At 35.1% G+C, this 17499-nt stretch overlaps 2 protein-coding genes across 2 annotated transcripts; one reads left to right on the forward strand and one right to left on the reverse strand.

Annotated features, from left to right (window-relative positions):
- Positions 1-3037: 3037 nt before the first annotated feature.
- LOC136208300 (protein SMALL AUXIN UP-REGULATED RNA 12-like) lies at positions 3038-3506 on the forward strand. Its single transcript, XM_065999113.1, has one exon. The coding sequence runs from the start codon at positions 3038-3040 to the stop codon at positions 3392-3394; it is 357 nt and encodes a 118-aa protein (XP_065855185.1). The 3' UTR covers positions 3395-3506.
- Positions 3507-8350: 4844 nt separating this feature from the next.
- On the reverse strand, positions 8351-10125 carry LOC136208847 (uncharacterized). Its single transcript, XM_066000101.1, has one exon. It carries the CDS (start codon positions 10051-10053, stop codon positions 8641-8643), a length of 1413 nt encoding a protein of 470 aa, XP_065856173.1. The 5' UTR covers positions 10054-10125; the 3' UTR covers positions 8351-8640.
- Positions 10126-17499: the final 7374 nt, after the last annotated feature.

Genomic DNA, 17499 nt, shown 5'->3' on the forward strand with positions numbered 1-17499 from the left:
ATATTTTATACTAATAAAAAAAACTTCATATTCTGTTAATGAAAAATATTAGGGGGAGTTTGGTTTGGAGTCTTTAGGAATGAGAATGAGAATGAGAATGAGAGGGTTTCATTCCCTTTGTTCTTGTTTGTTTTAAAAAAACAAATTCTTTTTACCCACTTTAGGTTAAGCCATTACCTCATGCTCTCTAGGGAATTGGATTCCCTCTACCCCATTTCCTTTCCTAAACATATCCAAACAAATAGGGAAATTAATGGTTATTCATTTCCTTTCCTTTTTTTGATTCCTTTTTCCTTACTCCTTGTGAACCAAACAACGTTTCTTAGAGTTAAAATTAATTCAATTTTTGTATATTAAATTTATAGGTTATTCCCACCACAAATAAAGCTTTGGTGCCCTTTTTATGCATTTTATCTAATACTTTGCATGTCTTTTTGGTTATTGATTTAAAAAATGAAAATGATGGTTCGTACAGTTTCGTATAACTTATAGTATTTTAATGGCAGAAAGGTACAGCACGGCAAATCATTACACTGTAGTCTTTTTATTTTTTATATGCATTAAATAATCCAATAATGTTCTATTTTAATTTGTCTCTTCAGCTGGGCCCACCTACACCTCCTCAATTCACTTCCTAAGAGAAAAAAAAACCCCTCAAATGTATTTAAAAAACTTGGGAATTCCATAAAAAAAAAAAACTTGGAATTTCAAAATTTTCTTAATAAAATTGTTAAGGCAAAAAAAAAAAAAAATCATTAGGTCCTGATTTTTTTATTTTTTTTGTTTACTAAGTCATTGAAAAATTTATTAAATCTCTAATAATTTATTTTTGGTCTTATTAAGTCTTTGATAACCAAATTAATAAGTTATGAATATCTAATTCTATTAAAAAACGTTATTAACTTCTTGAAATTGTTAAAAAAAATATTTTTTACAATTTGAATTAAGGTTTTTACAATTTTTTTGTAGTCACGTTATACATTCAAAACTGCTTTTAAATAGTAAAAAATACAAATTTCAAATGCAAGTGCAATGAATAACAATATGTTAACCGGATTTTATGTTCAAAATTACTTTTTTTGGTCATTAAAGACTTACTAAGACAAAAAAATAGATGATCAGACGTTTAATGTATCGAAATAAAAGATCAATGCTCAATAAACCGAAAAATGAAAGATCAGAAACCTAATGATGCTCTTTGCCAAAATAATAATAATTAAAAATTACATCATTGTAAAATGCGTTCAACTGTTTATGTGTATAGCTGTAATTGAGCCAAGTCGAACCTTATCGGCTCATGCTCGGCTCGTTTGCAAATTAGTGAGTTTAAGCTCGAGCTCAATATTATGTTCATGAGTTGTTCACAAACTTGTTAACAAGTTTGTTCACGATATTTGCTCGCGAGCATCTCGTTAATTTAGTTTGTGATGATTTAAAATTTATGTAATACAAAACTACGTTGTTTTACATTTTCACTTTATGGAAATATTATTATTAAAAAAAATAATTGAACCAAGCTTGCTCACGAGCATGTTCATTAACATTATAATAAAGCTTGTTTATGAACCTATAATCAAGCCTGCTCATGAGCTTTTAAACCGAACTTCACCGTACTCAAACTCGACTTGTTTATAAATCAAACCGAACATGATTGAGTTTATCGAACCGAATACTGAGTCGTTTATGAGCGGCTCGATTTATATACAACTCTATTTATATACCACTCTAATATTCTAATGAGTTTTTATACATAAATAAACTTAAATGATTTTATTGAAATTAAATGTAAAATTCCACGATTTTATTAAAAGAAATAAAGTTCTTTGACCCTTATGAAATAAGCCTCCAACTTGAAAAAGAATAATAATTCAATTAGGAGCTCTACGAATTTGGTTCAAAATATCAATTGATCTCGTGAACTTATACAGTGTTTCTTTAACCCTTATTTTTGGCCCTTGAACTTGCTCAAGTAACTTATTGGTGACTTTAATATGTTTAAAGCACTTATTGCCCTTTAAAACTTGTTTAAAATGATCTGTTGACTCCTAAATTTATCCATTTCAATTTGTTTATATCCTATCTTGTTCTGAAGCGTAGAATGTAGACTCGGGGAATTAATCTATCAGTTTAACTGAGTTAAAGATGCTAACAATACACTTCATAAATTTAAAAAAGCCAATAAATCTTTTGGTTCAAGTTCAGACACCCTGATGTGTAAGCCATTTTTTAGGTTTAATACATCATTTACCTCTTTCCTTGTCATGAAAGTTTGATTCGCCTCCTAAATTTTTATAGTATCCTGATTGTCTCCTCAACTTGCATAGAATGTCCAGTTAGCCCACTGAATTTGTATAAAATATAATCAATTAATCACTCTGTTTTAAAAAAAAGTAAGCTGCATACGGAAGATGTGTTGCACGCATCTTAAAATGTTATTACATAATTTATAGAATAGATTAAAAAGAAAGTTGTTACTTGCTCAATTCTAAAACTTATCTTCTCTATTAAAACCGCATACCCCGACTTTGGTCGTTTTACTTTTTTTTAGACACATGCAATACATCTTCTGCATTTAACTTACGTTTTTGCAACTGAGTAATTAATTGATTACCTTTTACGCAAGTTTAATGGACTAATTGCACATTCTATGCAAGTTGAGAGACTATCAGGCCACTTTCAAAAGTTCAGAAGACAAATAATGTACTAAGCTTTTTTTTTTTTTTTGTATACTTTTCCTATTGAATTATATATATATATATATATATATATATATATATATATATATATATATATATTAATATTTAATATTGTTACTGGGACTCAACTCAACTCAACTACTCTTTCACCTATACTCTTACCTGTCATATTAACCATTTAACACAAAATTCCAAGCTTTTCCCTCATATTTCTACACTAGATTCACATATATATACCCCAAATGTTCCACTATCTCCACCACTTTCTCTTCTTCTTTTTTTCCACTTCCTCTTTTTCTTCCTCTCTATCTATCTCACTCAAACACTAAACTACCACAGATATGAAGGGAAGATTCATAAGGGCATGTTTGAACAAGTGGAGAAAGATGGGGACCAAAGTGATACCTTGTGAACATTGTTGCAAATACTATTGGGGCTTTTGGGCATCTATTCCCAAAGATGTTCCTAAAGGTCATTTAGTTGTCTATGTTGGTCAAAATTACAAGAGATTTGTCATCAAAATTACTTTACTTCAACACCCTCTTTTCACTGCTTTGTTGGATCAAGCTATGGATGATCATTATGACTTCATTACCCCTTCTAAGCTCTGCATTCCCTGCGACGAGTCTGTTTTTCTCGACGTCCTTCGCCGCGCCGCCAAGTGTTCTCCCCAAAGTAGGTCTTGTTTTCTTATGTAGTGGCGGAATCAGGAAAGAGGATCTGATGATAATGCAATTGCACCTCTAGACTCTCTTTTCTAATTAATCGGTTCGAGATTGTTGAGAGCGTAATTAATTAATTAGTAGTGATTATTATTTTTTTCTTGAGGGTTAAGCTAGGTTTTAATTAAGATGCTAATTATTGTAACCTAATTGTATAATTTTTGTAGTAAGTAACTGTAACATATAATGATTTATCTATCTCCTAATCATTTTTTTTTTCTTCTAAAATGGGTATGTTTCAATTATTGGGATAAAGGGGCAATTATTTACTTATGAGTGATTTTTACTAATTAATTTAGTTTTTTAATCTGACTTAATTATTTAATTGGGGGAGCATCTTTCTTTATTTTCTAAATACCTAATTCATCCCCAACACTATGAAATTGTCTAAAAACTGCAACTGACCCCTAAATTTCAAAATATTACAATTAACCCCTCAACTTGAAATACCCTTGAAATGCCACGTGACAGTGCGTGATTGGCAATACAGGTTAATTGTAACTTTTTGAGTTCCAATCACGTGCTACCATGTGGCATGTGAGGGATTTTTTGTTCCAAATAAACAAGCTGATGAGTTAGTTGTAAAGTTCTAAAATTCAGAAGTGAGTTGTAATATTTGTACAACTTCTGAGGACTGCATATGTATTATGCATTTCTTAAATTATCAAGAAACTGTGCAAAATTTTAATAGGGTGAGGGGAATAATGGTGGGATGAAGATCTTACTGGATTTTATGCAGAAACAACGGTTCAATACGACATACCGTTTTTCAGGTTCTTTTATTTATTTATTAAAAATGAAAGAAAAAAATTTCTTATCATATGATTGCTAATTTGTTAGTGATGTAATCAACAATTGAATCATTTTTATTTCAATTTGATAGTGACATTTTATTCTTTCACTATGTGATATTGGAATATCCGTAAAAGTACTTAGTTGCTTGCTACTTCCAATGACCTGAAAAGAGAGAAAACTGTCGGGTAGGCGGCCGGTGACCGACGAACCCTCTCCGATGCCTAAATTAATATAGAGAATACGTAATTTAGGAAGAATGTAGTTGTATTCTAGTATTTAGAAATGTGTACGTGCCTTCTTGAACTTGGTGCTAGTTATAGACATTTGAATTTGTGCTTGAATAGACGTGTCATCATCAGATTGTTTCAAAAGCTAAATTCCCGCAATGAGTTACTTTGGTATATATTTTGAGATGCATGCTCTTTTCCTACTTATTGTTTCCGAAAAAGCCCCTCGAATTCTGAGTGGGCTAACCAATGGTCCGGGATAATGGGCTTGGGCTAACTTCCTTGAACCCATTCCATATTTTGTAGCATATCACTATGTCTCTACGTTTGAATTTGTAGACCGTATGAATCATAGTGACACGTATTAACAAGGCGGATATCATATTTTACTCTCAAATCTCAATTAGTTATAATTACACACATTTAGTTTTTGGTTAGTGGACGAATATCAAACTCGATTAAAAGTGGAATACCTATTCGCATGCATCTAAGATTTCACTTTCGACGTATCATCCTTTTCATGTGGATAAGTAAACACTCTCGTTATTATTCTTCCATAGTCACGTTAAATATATTAGACGGTAAAAATGCGATTTCATATAGAGAAGAAAAGGACCATTGAGGTTTTAACCAAGTGTAGTTTCCATCGCATTAGCTAGGAGTTCAATCAACAAAATAGAAAAAAATCAAACTCATGCTCTTTTATGAGAACACTTTTCTGATTTTAATGTATCACCCTATTAGCTGTGTTTATGCCAATTTAGTATCACCCAATCAGCTCTTGAAAAACCCAGTTATTCCAAAAGGCAAATAATTTATTAGTCCCCAACTTTTTATCTAACACACTGTTTAATCTCCTATTTTGAAAAACAAATCATAAGATCCTATCTTTTGTCAATATTAACCATCTGGTTCTTATTTATATATTTTTTTATATTTTTAACCGTCATATATTTGGCATAAACAAACAGACAGAAAATAACATAGTAACATTATCATTTTGTATTCTAGCTATAGTTGTCCTGAAAGCTAAGATATGTTGGGTTAAAGATTTAAAAAAAATAGACAAAAAGACCAAAAGATTAATATTGACAAAACATAGGAACCTTATAATGTGTTTCTTAAAATAGAGGGACTAAACAGTGCGTTACATAAAAAAGATGGGGACTAATAAATAGTGCTTTATATTGACAAAGAGTGCTTTATATTTCATGGAATCATAATATAATAAATAGCTCTTGCTCTCCATCTTCCCTCTAGATGGTTGAGTACTATGACATCCAACAAATATCTCAACCAATTCACACATTTCAGAAAGCATTTTGAAGGATGCGGATACTGTAAAATCTTCACATGAACTTGTGCAGTCCCAGTCAATGGCAGGGCCACTGGATAGGGTTTAGGGGTACAATTACAGCTTCCCAGCTGAGGGCCGCCTGGAACCAGCCCTCCCAAGGTAGATTCCAATGGTTGGGGTTGTAACAGACACCGTGCACCCGTTCCTCCGCCACTGGTCCAAGTATTCGCTAAGCATGAACAAAGAGTATGAATGATGCCTCTCTAGCTAGCTGAAACAGTAGCAGCAGCAGCCATTAACCTATTGCATCATAGATCATCAAACTAAATAAGACAAGCTGCATTATCACTTCAACATGCCCTAGCTTCTCAAAACCCAAGTCCTCTGAAATAACATTACCGTGCTTAGGAAGAGGGTCTGAGGGTGCAATTGCAGCACCCATGCCCTCTTCCAGGCGGCTCCGCCTGGTACTACGCCTCACAAAGTGGATTCCAGTGGTCGGGGGTGTAACGGACCCTCCATGCACTTCCCTCCCACAGCCACTGGTGAGACATCTGCAAATATCACCACAAAAAGACACTTCTTATATAGGTACAGTGCATCCCCTGGGCAGCAGATGCAACATCGAACAATGGCGAAGGAAAATAAGCGTAAACATTATCACAGTTTAATTTGCTCTGACATTGACAGTAACATCTTAATTCCACAAACAGCCTCTAAAATGGTTCAATCAGAAAGTATCCCATTTGGGTAACTACTAATGTATCCGATTAACATGTTGCGCATGTCTCTAATGGCAAAGGCAATCAATTTTGTTGCAGCAGCTCACCTCTCAGTCATCTCCCATGGAGAACCCTTAACCTAAACTGCTTATTGCAATGACATATAGTTCAAACATGCATCATCAGCCAGAATTCAACAGGGAGATTTTCTAAGCCAACAAGCTCTTAGTACTAACAAGCATATCTCAATTTGGTAAACTAAGCAAGAGGTATAAGTTAACTCATGTACAGTGGATGACCTAGGAGTAGGAGCAGCTCAGAACCTGATTTGCCTGATTAAATTGAAGAAGCTCAACTCCTACAAAGGAATACTCGCTCCAATGAACCACCAACCGCGCATCCCATCCCCACAGAGCAAACACGAAGAATGACAAGGGCAGAGATAACTCACAGGGCGATTGATAGACTACTCTTATGATAAATTTCAGCCTGTGCTGGACTATTAAATCAGTCAAGACTCAAGAAAGGTAAATATCACTAGAGAGAAAACAACCTGCGGTAAATACTTCTAATAGGCATAGCAAATTTAGAAAATGGCAATAAAGCTTCAACAATGGCAAACATACGAGTAAAAAGGCTTTCCATCCTAGAAAATGGCAATCTGTTGTAACTTCTTATGAGACAATTTCAATCTTCAAGACTTCAACCATGATAAACCCACGAGTCTACCCAGAAGAACTCAGCTGGTGATAGAATTTATGGTTCCTCATGCTAAGACAGTAAAGTTTAGTATACCAGCACATGCACCATAATAGCATGAAACAGATGCCCGCATAGTGGTCGCCAACATTGGCACTAAGTTAACCACAAATCGGAAAGACTTTATCTGAAACCTATGCTCTTGTATTTAGATTCTCGGGGCACAAGACTTTCCGTGTTGGTGCATATATTCTATACATTATTCCACCTGTTAAGAGCAATCACCTAGGGACAATAGAAATTCTAAGCTGCTGGAACAATTGTCTCTTGATCATGTACTTGCCTAAAGTTTCAGATCATAAATCTTCCTCATTTCCGTAGCTTTCACCCTCCTATATGCACCGAAGGGTGCACATGAACCCGTAAGAATTCGTTAAATTTCCTCTTCCGTCTTTTCAAGGCTTTGAAAAAGACAGAAAAGAGGAAAGACATATTATCTCCTACAGGACCTTTTCCAATCTAAAGGATATAAGTTTGGCAATAATCTACTTTGTATTGTTCAATGGGACTTGAATTTCAGAATTCCTTCATATCCGCAATGCCTGCCCTTCTCAAATCTACATAACCAAAATGAACTGATTATTCTCATAAATTTAACCCAAAAACCTAGGATATGAAAAGTTTTCCCAACATCCTAACAAGGTTTAAAACAAGCCTCAAATCAATCAATCAAACTGAACAGTTTTCTTTATACCTTGAAAAAAAAATTGAATAACTATTTCAAAATTGAATCGAACATACACTAATTCATCTCCTAATAACGTACATTAACAACAGCAATTACTAGTCAACTAAACTCTGTTTACAAATTATATGCAGAGTAACAAATTTATCACAAACGAGAAACAAAAGTAATACATGGCTGAATACAGAACCAATGTTTTTCACAACTCAATTCTGGTTTACTCAATTAGTTCACTGTCAGAATTACAGAAGCGATGTCTACTCTTTGCGACATTAGAATGTGCATACAAAAAACCAACAGAAAATGAAAAGTTTAACTCCACTCAATTGCAAATGTGCAGTTGAGTAGAAGGAATCAAGATACAATCACAAAATCACAAAAATAAAAAAATGAATAGCTTAACAAATTTCAGAAGATTGTAAATCAAAACCTTTCTCAAACTATATCTTGATCAATAACAGAATAGGTATTGCGAGGGCTTTATAACAATGCGTGGAAGGAAATATACACATGAAGCGTTCTCATGATAATATACACAAGTGGTATACTGCCTCGTGGATGAGGTACATACAACATTTTGCTGGTGACTATACCTACCAATTGCAGTTCCGATTCAGTGAGCTGCAAAAAACAGTTACACACAAAGCTCCGAAAGCTCGCAGTGCATGCATTTAAGCGTAACAGCTAATGTTCCTGCTAGTGTAAACATCATCTATCACTATCATGACCAGTGATTATTATCTGAGGCCATCAATCAGTCCTTCTAGTTCTCTCCTCCCAAACCTCCTGCCTTCTGAATGAGCTTCCTTACACCTCGCAGACAAGTAAAATATCAACCAAGCTACCATAAAATAAACCTCCATAGCCGACTGGAAATATGCAGCCAAAAACTTGCCAAAAACCCTAGTTAAGAGCCATCTGGCAGCTGACCCGCAGAGTACACTTTCCATTGTTTTAATTTGGATAGCCTGATTAAACATGGTTGATATCAAGTAACAACCTTCCTTCACAATCTCTCTACCAGTTCTCCTTGAATCCACAATGGTAACCCATGCATCCACTGCAAATATAAATGCCACAAATGCATCCAACAAAAACCAAGTAAACAAAAACCCGGAAATTTCCTTCTCGAACCCTCGAATCCATGGGGACATAATTGAAAATGGCATCAATTTCAACCTCACAAACAGCTTAAAAAATGAGTATTGATCCTCAATCTCTCCAAAATACCACAATCCTATCAGCTGTGTCAAAGCATCCCTAACCGCCCATCTCATAAGAATGAATCCAGTAAGTCGTTTTAATCCCAATCTAGACCCATCCCAAACAACAGCAATGAAAGAAGAGAAACTCCCTAACAAATCATTAACAACAGCAACAAAAACAATGCCTAATATCCACGAATAAATAGCAGTAAATCCAAGAATCACCCATCCATAAGCTGCAGATAAAAAACTTACAAGAAAGAACAAGGCAGCAGCATCACGCCGACCTAGCTCCAAACCCTTGATAAAAAACTGCAAATCTACAATTCTTTCCAAATCTCCACCCTTTTCTAAACCTAGCGATCCATTTTCCTCTTCCCCATCCTCTTGCTTCTCATTCTCACTATCACCACTACTCTCCGCAACTACACTATCCACCTTAAATTGAATCCCCGAACGAACAGTACCAGGAATCTTGATCCCGTTATCAACAACCACCTCCGAATATCCAAATTTAGGGTCAAAATTGTAAAGAATTGCAGAGCTGCCATTAGGAGGAACCTTGCGATGCGGACCAAAGAGGGATCGGTCAGTGTCGTCATCTCCGGAGAAGAAATCATCATCTAGGGTTCCGACTCGGGTAAGATGGAGGAAAGGGCGGCGGTGGCGACGAGGATGGAGTCGGTGAATACGGTGGTGAGGGTGGAGGTGGAGGTGGTGGCCGGCGAGGTCTAGACGGGAAAGGAGGGATTTAAGGGAAGCGTCACGGTCTATGAAAGAAGTGAGGAGGTGGGTCCCATTCTCGACGAGAGAACGGAAGGAGAAGAGAAGGAAAGAGAGGAGGAGAAATGTGCAGAGATTGCCGGAGAAGGAGGCGGTGGTTTGTTTGATCAGATGCGACGTCGTTCGGAGATTGGTGAGACTGAGACGGGGATGATCGGTCATTGCTTGCTGTTTTTTTCTTCTTCTTCTTCTTCGCTTTCTTTTTCTTCTCCGTCTCTCTGCTGTGGAAGAGAGAAAAAAGTTGCTGTTTTTTGCTTTGCCATTTTTTATTACTTGAGTTTGCATTCACGCGATTTTTGAGGGAGTGTTAATCACGCGTTGAAATTTTTACATTTTGAGTTTCTTTTTTTAAATAATAAAATTTGTTTTCTCAAAAAAAAAAAATAATAATAAAATTTGTAATTAGTTGAATAAATTACAAAAATATTCCTATTACATATCAATTAATTTGAAAAATGAAAGTTTAGTCCATAAAAAAATAATTGTTTTTTAATGTCGTATACTCCCGGACTTATTCTGATACGGATTATAACATATCGAGAACTAGAATGAAGATAATAAAACTAATAACTGAGGATACACTTTTATTAAGAAATTAATTCAAACTTATTAAAATTAACTCTGATTATACTCTATCCGTTTTTATTATATGTTTTTTTTTTAAGTTTTTCAATTTGTTTATTTTTATAGTGATTGTCAATAGTATCTATCGTCATCTTAAAAATGTGCTCTAATGACTCATCGGATATATGACAACTTTTGACTTTCAAATTATAATGATGTCAGTAATCATGTTGTCAGATATCATTTCTCCATTGAACCTAAAGCTTTCGACCGTTATAGTATTAGGCGACGCGCTCTGTCATGTACTCACTGTCCTTTACTTAACCGTTTCTCATAATCCAACAGTTGTCTTTCCTTCATCTTACAGATATTAGAATGGATTGTGGATATCAATCCACGTGACCGGAAGATACCATTCGCATATTTAAAGAATATTCCCTACTTCAGATAGAATGATTCTTGTAAATCTTTCTAATCTGAAGGGTGATATTTATCCACGCGTACGAGATGTCTTTATAGAAAATTCTTTAAATATCATATAATATATTTTTTCTTAGCATACTAGTGTATTTCGGGCCTCCAAGTTGCGCTTGAGGAAGGTGGTTGACAGCTTGAAGTAGAATCTGATTGTGCTGAAGTTGTGGCGTTTATTAATAATCCGTGTCCTCCCCATCATCCAGCTCGTGCCCTTATCCGGCAGGTTCAACTACTCTTGGATAAGTTTGAAGTTGTCAAGGTGTCTCATGTCTTTCGCGAGACGAATATGTGTGCGGACTTCCTTGCTACAAAGGCTGCTAGTTGTGTGATTGGTGTTACAAGGATTCGTCACGTCCCGCCGGACATGGCTCGTTTGCTCTGGAAAGATTATCAAGGAGTTGCTCTCCCCCGGATGATTGCTACCTAGTGTAGCCTGTTTGTTTGTTTGTTTTTTTTGTTGTTTCTTTTTTCTGCTGCTGTTTTTTCTGCTGTTTTTGGCTCTTTTTGTTGCTGTGTTTTTCTTGTAGTAACCAAAAAAAAATGAAAGTTATCTAATAGGACTTTCTAAAAGTAGCAGTTTGTTTCACCTGAAATTTTGGTGAAGTTATTCAATATTGTATGGATATAAAATCAAAGTTTTGTAGTATTCATAATAGGATATTCAATAATTATACTTATTTATCCTTATCCAATTTGCTTGTAACAAACCAACATTCCCTGATGTTGATAGCCTCACCAAGGCCCAACAGTCCATAAGCCCATTTACCTATACAACTATTTTTTTTTTTTTTTAATAAAATGTTATATTTCATTCCATAGAATCACAAAGTACAAATACAGCACGATAAAACTTCCCGCCCATACAGGCTATAGCCAGTATAAGAACCACAAAGGGAAGAAAAAGACTACAAACAGCAATAAAAAGACTACAAAGAGCAATAAAAAATCATAAAGGGTACAAATACAACAAAATAGAAATCATATACTCCTTGGAAGTCGAATCCCATTGAAAAACAGCTGTAATCCATTCTTCATCATCTAGCCTCTTCCGGACATTCGGATCTGAGTCATTTCTTTTTTTGCAACCACGCAGATCTATAGATCTGCGGACAAGAATGAACCTTTTCCGCTCTTGCTAAGACCGAAAAAAGAATAAAGGATAAAAGTATAGCTAACAGGTGTAGATCTGACGGAAAAGAGATTCGAGAAAGTATATAGACTTCAAATTAGGAAAAAAGATAAAACTGAAGCTAAAAAATAAAGACTAAAACATAAATGGGAGGAGGAAGAAGGAAGACAAGCTTCCTTCTTCCTCCTCTAAGGGAACCTGAACAAAAATAAGGAAGCGAGACGGTGACGGTGATGGAAAGCTAGAGAAGAAGAGCAAAGGGGAAGAAGAAAGTGTAAAGGATTGAGGAGCCTCTTTGGAGCTGAGCAATCCCTGTACAACTAAATTATGTGTACTAAAATGTACTGTTTTTTTATCAATAACGTTTTTTTTACACAAAGAAGCAATTTATTAAGGGGTAAATTACACCCATGGCCACTGAACTTTACGTATTTTCACATTATAGCCACTGAACTTCATTTCTTCCCGGTATGACCATTAAACTTTACACTTTTTAACACCGGTGGCCACTTAACGTCTCAAAACGACTGCTGACGGCTAAAAATAAAAAATCCAAAGCGTTAATGATATTTTAAGTAACTTTAATTCTTGAAAATTTTCGTTTTGAAGTTATTTGGGTGTTGTTTGGTTAGGAAAGAAATTGAATTTTTAGAGAGGGAAAGCTCCAAAAAATGTGATTTTTGAAAAAAAAAATGTGGTTTCATGGTAAATGTCGTTCTGAACAACTTTAATTCTTGAATATTTTCATTTTGAGGTTGTTAACGATCGTTAATGGTCATTTTGAGAAGTTAGTTAAAATTGAGTGGCCACCGGTGTTAAAAAGTGTAAAGTTCAGTGGCCATACCGGGAAGAAATGAAGTTCAATGGCCATAATGTGAAAATAGGTAAAGTTGTGGCCATGGATGTAATTTATCCATTTATTAAGTAATCAAATCATCAACGTACAATAGACAATCCGACTGAGAGTCGGTGTCCGAACAACAGAAAAGACAACCCGGTTCGCTGACGGAATTAAACCAGATACAATAAAGTATCGAATCAAAGTTAACAAGGATCTAAATACCACAAACAAAATTCCAACAACAGATTTAACACTAAGGTCAAGAACACCCTGTATGAAATCTGTGAGGAGACAAATCACATTTGAAACCCGATCCTTGAGCTGGTAGAAAGCTTTCTGAACCTCATGACCTTCATCAAACGGCTGAAAAACAAGATCCGAAGAACAGACCCGAAAATCTCGTACGAACCACATCTGGTTGCACGGAGGTACTGAACCCTGAACAAGATCCCAGGAACAGACCCGAAAATCTCGTACGAACCACATATGGTTGCACGAAGGTACTAAAACCTGAACAATAACAACAAACATGGTGATGAAGGCGAGGATACCATTGAAGAGAGAACCATTGAAGAGAGTACTTTTCTGTTTCCCCTTCCCACGGTCTACTACCTTCCAAGAATCGGCCAGATCCGACCAGAGACGGTGATGCTCCTCCCGAATTCGAAGAGGCCCCGAGTTCCTTCTAGCTCATGTTGCCGCAACCCCGTCATCCTGAACCTCCCCATTAGACCGAAAAGAAGCAGATCTAAGGGGTGCTTGTCGGTGAAGCTGAGAAAATATCGAAAGAGGGAGTAGATTGGGGTAGGAGAAGAAGAAGATAGAAAAATACCCACTGAAATGAGAGGGGGGAATAGATCTGTGAAGAAAAAGGAAAAAACCCACCAAGAGGCAAAGTTTAGAGAGAAGGAGGACTCTCTCACTAAAGTAAAAATGTATACTCGAACTCTACTTATTATCAATAACATTTTATAGAACAATAAACTTCACCAAAAACAAAACCCTTTACAAGTAGGTTAGAAAATACTATAGATATATGAATATGCTCAATCGTACTGAGAGTTTGGATAAGAGAGATTTCGACACGAAGAGTTTATAGTGGTTGAGCGAATCTACGCCTAATACATTCCTCAAGACTACACTTGAGATTTTTAATTCAATCCTTAAATAGGCACGAATCAAGCCTCCCTCTAAGCTTATAGGTGCTTAAAAATATATGTTAAGCTTACGAGTGTTTGGCAAATCCGTGTTAAACTTATGAGTACTTAATAAATCTGATAGTACTTTTTACAAGTTACAGTACCAAACTTATGTGTGCTTGACCAACCTGACATGTTTACATATGCGTACTTTGAGTCTCCGAGCTTTAAAACGTGTTTACATATATTAAAAACTGTTAAAATTGTTGGTTGTTTAATTAGGAAGTACAAGGATGTAATAGAATTTATGCCATGTACCTGTTTCTATAAATACTGCTATATACATTCAAAATTAATAAGAGAAGATATTTTTTCATTCTCATCTTTCTTTCGGATGTTGGATGTTTTCGGATGGTATCAGAGCAGGTAAAACCATTGTAGAGAGTAGGGCTGCAATCGAGTCGAGTTTTGGCCTGCTCAAGTTCGGCTCGTTATAAAATTAACGAGCTCGAGCCTGAGCCGAGCTTTGGCTTGCTCAAGTTCGGTTCAGCTCATTAGAAAATAAACGAGCTCGAGCCGAGTTTCGAGCCCAAAATCCTCTTTGAAATTAGTTCGTTAAGAAAATTATCTAACCACGAATTGTTTTTTTAGTAAATCGTTAATTATATTTATGAAGTTTGTTCGTAAATAGCTCTTTAATTGTCTAAATAAACAAGTCCACGAGCAAAGTTTGTGAATAAATAAACAAGATACTTACAAATAGTTCGTCTATTACTCATTTATTATTATGTTTGTGACGAACTTATCTAATAACACAAAACTATATAGTTTTCTATAAAACTAAAATTTGTTTATAAATGTTCTAATCGAGTCTCCTCGCGAGCTTTCATGCGGAGTTTTGATTTCCTCAAGCTCGGCTCGTTTACTAACCGAGCCAGTAAATCATGATCACAAGCGGCTCCTTTATAAATTGAGCCGACCTTTTATCGAGCGGACCACCAAGAGTGGCTCGGCTCATTTACAGCGCTAATGGAGAGGAAGTGTTCTTCCCTTTCTTTCTTGATTTTTCATCACCATGCCTCCTCGCAAAGAGTTACGCAGAGGCTTTGCAAAAAGAAGGCAATGTAGAAGATGATTCTAGTTTTTCATTTGATGAAAGATCCGATCAACAAAACAGAAATGATAGATCTCGATCTCGATCTTCTGGAAATCGTCGCAAAGTTCCCGAAGGCGACAATTCTCAATTGCATAATACTAAGGTCAGTTCAACTACGAATAATGAGAATCCATGTTTAATTCTTGTAAGTTCACTTTTGAATGAGAGGAATTATAGTTCCTAACATAGTTTGATGTTGCGAGCTCTACATGCTAAGGGACGCACCTGTTTTGCACTTGATGATGATCTGGAACATGTTCTAGATTCTCCGGAATATGTTAAATGGAAGTGGATCGATAGCTTGGTTTTCTCTTATAGATTATTAATTCCATCTCAAAGGAATTTGCTGAGGATTTTGTGTTTTCTCCTTCTGCGCAATCGTTGTGGAGAGAAACCAAACAAAGGTATGGTGAAAGTGACAATCTATTGATTTTCCATCTCAATCAGGAATTAAGTTTATAGGGGTAGAAACTCCGAGGATTTTACAGAAATTCGGGGTACTTCATCAGAAGACTTGCATATACTCTCTAGCGAAATGGGATAGTGGAACGCAAACACATGCATATTTCAACTATAGCTAGATTTTGTCTAAATATGCATCCTTCCAAGGTTTTGAAAGGAGATGTCCTTATGAGTTGTTATATGGTGTGAAGCGTAAGAGCATCTTTAATAGAGGTGTCTAAAAGAGTGACAAGCTAACGTGACATTTAGTTTGACAACTTTTAAAGAGTGCCTACTATTGGAGTGAAAGTGGGTGCCAAAAAAGTTGCCAAGAGGTTGCCAATTTTTGGCAACCTTAAAGCAAGATTACCAAACATTTTTTAATATAAAAAAAGTTGATTTACTTGAATACTATTGGTTCATCTTTTTGATGAATTTCTCTCTCATTTCACTGTTTGTTAACAATATTTATAATTAAATAAATTATATATTAAGTAATGATTTGTGGGGCCACTGTGGCAACTTTTAAAGTTGTTTTACTATTGGAACATTTTTTAAATAAAAGTTGACAAAAGTAATGTGGATTACTAAATTAATAAAATATTATATTTTACTATGATGTGTCAATTTTTGGCACTCTTTAGAGCAACCTCTATTAGAAATGCTCTAAGTATGATGATCTCAAAGTCTTTATGTATTTAGTGTATGATATATACAAGGCAAGGTTAGTTGCTCGGGGTTTTAATCAGAAATTTGGGGTAGATTAGAAAGATAGTTTTTCTCCCATTACAAAAGTAGTGACTGTAAGGATGGTTTTAGCTATAGTCGCAGCTAAACTCTAACCTATACATCAAATAAATATTAATAATGTCTATCTTCATGGGTATACTTATAAGGAGTTCTATATGGAACCTTCTCAAAGGTTCAAAAACTGATGTTTTCCGCAAGCTATCTAAATTTATATATGGATTAAAACAAGTCGGTCACAAGTGTAACAAAATGTTTGCTCAAACATTGTTGAGTTTGGGTTTTGTTAAATCCGTCCATAATTATTGTCTCTTCATAAAGAAGGATGAATCAAAGACTATGATTTGATAAGTTACATGTTAAACTGCATTATGACAACCAAATTGCTATACATATAGCAATTAATCTTGTCTTTTCATGAACGGAGTAAACATTTGGACATCGATTGTCATTTTATAAGGAAATTTATAATCAAGGGTTTCTTTAGAACTCCTTATATTGCAACAAAAATTCAATTGATTGATATTATTACAAAGTCACTTTCTAACCATCGAATGCAACCAGCTTTGATTAAGATGGGAGTTTTCTCTACTATTTCAACTCCTTCATCTTAAGGAGGGTATAGAAGTTGCGGTTAATTATTGGGTATTGCTATTTACCGCTTCCAAATTATTTATTACTGTTCCCATTTGGACAATTTTTTCCTTTTCATAAAAAAAATTAAAAACTATTTTTTTTTAGAGAATCCGCATATTTTATGCCTAGACGGACGAATCTCTCGCCTGGCCTATGGTAAGATGGGATGAATCTCCCGCCTGCCCATAGGCCAAGCGGAAGATTCATCCGTCTAGGTATAAATTTTTTTATGAAAAATGTAAAATCGTCCAAATTTTTGTGAGCCAATTTATCGGGTTATCACGCATCAATTATTTTCATAATTTCAATTATTATTGTTCGGATTTGTGATTTTGGAGAGAGAATTTTCAGTTTTTTGATCAAAATTATGAAAATGCCAAAAAAATCCAAATAGGGACAGTGATAAGCAAAATGAGAGCGGTATTTAGCAATCTACTAATTATTTGATGCGCTGTTTCTATAAATATTGTTGTATAAA

Source organism: Euphorbia lathyris, chromosome 10 (genome assembly GCF_963576675.1).
Source record: "Euphorbia lathyris chromosome 10, ddEupLath1.1, whole genome shotgun sequence".
Taxonomy (NCBI): domain Eukaryota; kingdom Viridiplantae; phylum Streptophyta; class Magnoliopsida; order Malpighiales; family Euphorbiaceae; genus Euphorbia; species Euphorbia lathyris.

Bases quoted from the DNA above. Each gene is read 5' to 3' on its own strand.
- LOC136208847 (XM_066000101.1), bottom strand. From the start codon at position 10,053: ATGACCGATCATCCCCGTCTCAGTCTCACCAATCTCCGAACGACGTCG.
- LOC136208300 (XM_065999113.1), top strand. From the start codon at position 3,038: ATGAAGGGAAGATTCATAAGGGCATGTTTGAACAAGTGGAGAAAGATG.